Genomic DNA, 3903 nt, shown 5'->3' on the forward strand with positions numbered 1-3903 from the left:
CCAAGTGCTCATCAATCTATACTAGCACATAAGTTGGAGTTGCCCAACGCAACCTGTACAACTGAACTAATGCCCATCAATTTATCCTAGCACACAAATCGGAGTCCTAGTGGGGGCATTTCGGGTCAAGATATGTTAGAGAATCCTGGTTCGGACCATTTTGTCGAGTTTCTTAGTGAATATTTTCAGTCGGATCCCTTTCCACCTAATCCATCTAGTGCGGGATTCGAGTCGTTGAAATTTGATTTAACGGTTACAGTTATTATCACTTTTAAATGAGCTGTCTGTTTGTAGCCATTGAATCAAGATTCAATGATCTGGATCTCCGACCAGATGGATTAGGGGAAAAGGGGTCAGAAGAGGATTCCTTTCCTATTTTCAGGACAATTGGATTGGATATTGATTTGACCTTTCGAGCACGCTAAAATCGGTGGTGCACAGAACAAGGTACTAGTCAAAGAAGGAAGCACAATAATTTCCGAAAGAAGTAATAAAGCAGAACTACATGGAGTTTTTTTTTTTTTTTATTGGAATTGTCAATAAAATTAAAGAAATTAGTAATTACAAAAATATGAAATGTGTGTTTATACCTCTTTGATTGCTACAAAGCAAACGATGGGATCTACATTATATCCAAAGATAAGTGTAGTAGGTATAACCTAACAGTAGCATCACTCCCATCCATATTTTTCACGCATTGATGTTATCTTCACTAATGTTCTATACAACCATAAGATGAGTTCCTAATGGCAACTTTTTGAGTGTTTGGAGAACGTGATTAGAGATTATTAGATATGAATGGTACATTCGAAGTTGAAATATTAAAAAACAAAATTGGCTCAAAGTCATCTGACCTATGATATGATACTCGTCATTTTTAATAACATAAGAAGCCACTGTATGTGTTTGTTCCGTTACACGATCTAGGATCTAAGAGCAAATGAAAACAAATCTCGAATGTGTAATAGTTGCTCCGTTCTTGTTGTTGCTATAGATTCTTATATGGAATGCTTCTAGGAGAACTAGTTCATTTTAAACAAAATTTGTTGTGAATTTATTCGGAGTTTTCTATTTTAAATTAAATTTGTATCTTTGTTCCATTTATTTTTTTGTTGTTTTATGTTTGAGAAATGCTAAGTAGGATTTCTTTAAAATTAGACATATATGGATTTTCTGACATTTTATATATTTTTAAGATAGTCTTTTTGGATTCTCTGGCGTTAAACTGTAAGTTGATGGAGTGTTTACGGAGAGTTTATTTTGAGATAGTCTTTTTGGTATTTCTCTTTTGCGTTTTTGTTGGATTATTTTGTAGCTGTTTTAAATCCTTGAATTACTACTTGTCACACCCTCCACCGCCATAGGAAGCCTATTGATCAACAAACGGCACGTCCATCTGCATTCAGCTCACCCTCAAATCTTCACCCTCCATGTGGCACGGACATCAACTCAAATAAACCCCAGCCCCTCGCGGTAACCACGTGGAGAAAAAACTGTAGCTGTCCGAACCCAACCAGACAGCCCAGTGACCGAGAAACTCCCTAAACCGCGGTGGGAACTGGAGCAGCAGGGCCTGAAAGTTTTAACCCAACCACGGTTAACCTACAGCCCCATTAACCCAACCACGGTTCAAAACCCACTCCTTTAGCGGTTTATAAACCCACAGCTCACTCATGTTTCCCCAAACACCGCCATCCACCGCAAAAGGAAAGTAGAAATCCACAAAAAAAATGATGCTCGGAGAACCGCACCGTCCCAATCCAACGGTCCACGTCCCTCCGTGGCTCCTGTACGACGATTCCACGGCCGAGATGTACTCACCGTTTCCCCTGAGCGGCGTCTCTGTTAGCTCCGACGGCAATGCAAACGGCGCCGACTTCAACAGCCCGTACTACCTCCACGAAGCCCTAACGACGTTCCAGCGCTACTTGCCTTCCAACGAGACCGACCCGGACTCGGACTCAGATATTTCCGGCCGCGAATCGGACGCGCCGGTCGACGCCTACTCCTGCGACCACTTCAGGATGTTCGAGTTCAAGGTTAGGAGGTGCGCACGTGGCCGGTCACATGACTGGACCGAGTGTCCATACGCCCACCCGGGGGAGAAGGCCAGGCGCCGCGACCCGAGGAAGTATCACTATTCGGGTACGGCCTGCCCCGATTTCCGAAAGGGTCATTGCAAGAAGGGTGACGCGTGCGAGTTTGCGCACGGGGTTTTCGAGTGCTGGCTCCACCCGGCGCGCTACCGTACTCAGCCTTGCAAGGACGGCACCAGCTGCAAGCGGAGGGTTTGTTTCTTTGCTCACACGCCGGAGCAGCTTAGGGTTTTGCCTCAGCAGAGCCCCAGAGGCGGAGGCAACTCCCTCAACTCGGCCGAGTCGTATGACGGGTCACCGCTGAGGCAGGCGATGGAGGCCGCTGCTGCTTCGTGTGTGAAAACCATGCCCTTCATGTCCTCCCCGCCGGAAGAGTCGCCGGAGGTGTCGCCGCCAGTATCTCCGATGAGCCGGTCTCTTGGGTCGGGCTCTATTAATGAAATGGTAGCTTCGCTTAGGAACTTGCAGCTCGGAAAAGTCAAGTCTTTTCCCTCTTCTCGGAATGTTAAGATGGGGGGATCTTCTGGGTTTGGGTCTCCAGGATCTCCAGGGGTCGGGTCACCACGCGGGTCCATACTCCGACCCGGATTCTCCAGCCTGCCTTCAACACCGACCCGGGTCCCGCACCGTTCCGGAATCAGTTATTTGGATTTCTGCGAGGAGAGTTGTGAGGAGCCTGCAATGGAGAGGGTGGAGTCTGGAAGGGGGCTGAGAGCCAAGATGTTTGAGAAGCTGAGGGAGGAGAATTCAGTGGGCCGGGTGGACCCGGGTCCGAATTGTTCCGGTGCTCCGGATGTTGGGTGGGTTTCTGAGCTGGTTCAGTGAAGGATGACTTGTCCGATGATTACTTGTTATTACGATGCTTCTATATAGGGTGCTTGATTCTGGTGGCCTATAATTATCATATATTTTGGGTCTCTCTCTTTAGATTATGTGAATAATGCATGGAGGAGGAGAGAGGGGAATTTGATTTTATTAGCAAAGCCAAGTTGAAGAATTTGAAGATTATGCTGTTTTGTGTAAATTTTTTTGCAGAAACACAAGTATTGGGATGTCTTTTGTCGGAGATGAGTAATGGAATGAATCTATGTCTTTTTTAGGGGGATTATCTATATCGGATTAAGGAGGAGTAGATAAATTTAAGGATGGTAATTATGAAAAGGACTGGGCTTTGTTTCTTGTATAGTTGAAGAAGTGGACAGTGGAAGAACATCAAATCCCTCTTTTGTTTTTGTTAATTATGGTGTTTGGGGTAATTACCACCATCCCCTCTTACTTATCTCTATCAAATCGTTGTAAAAACTTATGCTTGCTTCCTCTGTAATGCATGGACTCTTTGTGCTAATGCAATTATCAATGTAAATTATTATTTTATCAAGTTTTACCGTGTATTGTGTACTTGATTCGTCTGCATGGACTTGTGAATGAGAGATTATATTCATACCACAAAGTACTTCTTTCATCCCTTTTTTTTTTTTTAATATTTTTTAAATATTTTACACATCTTTAACATTTGATAAAAAACATTAAATTTTTAAAAAGGTGTGGGAAAGAAATTTAGAGTGAATATAATCTCTCTGTGGATTTGTTTCTACAAAATCTCCGTTGGCTGTTATATGAAGCTTTTACTGTGAGGTAATGTTCAGTTTGGGAATTCCATCAGTTCTGCAGGAAAAGATTGGGTTCAGAAAATAATGGTATTTTGTTTGCTCTGTTTCTTTTTGTTGCCTTTTGACTTGTTGCATCGGGCTTAGTCCCCTCTTCCTTTTTTGTAATGGGGTTTTAGTCTTTGTTTTGATGGGGTGAT

At 43.4% G+C, this 3903-nt stretch overlaps 1 protein-coding gene across 1 annotated transcript; it reads left to right on the forward strand.

Annotated features, from left to right (window-relative positions):
* The first annotated feature begins 1694 nt into the window (after positions 1 to 1694).
* Positions 1695 to 3398, forward strand: LOC137713358 (zinc finger CCCH domain-containing protein 20-like). The gene has a single exon (XM_068452651.1). The coding sequence runs from the start codon at positions 1731 to 1733 to the stop codon at positions 2919 to 2921; it is 1191 nt and encodes a 396-aa protein (XP_068308752.1). The 5' UTR covers positions 1695 to 1730; the 3' UTR covers positions 2922 to 3398.
* Positions 3399 to 3903: the final 505 nt, after the last annotated feature.

This window comes from Pyrus communis, chromosome 1 (genome assembly GCF_963583255.1).
Source record: "Pyrus communis chromosome 1, drPyrComm1.1, whole genome shotgun sequence".
NCBI lineage: Eukaryota > Viridiplantae > Streptophyta > Magnoliopsida > Rosales > Rosaceae > Pyrus > Pyrus communis.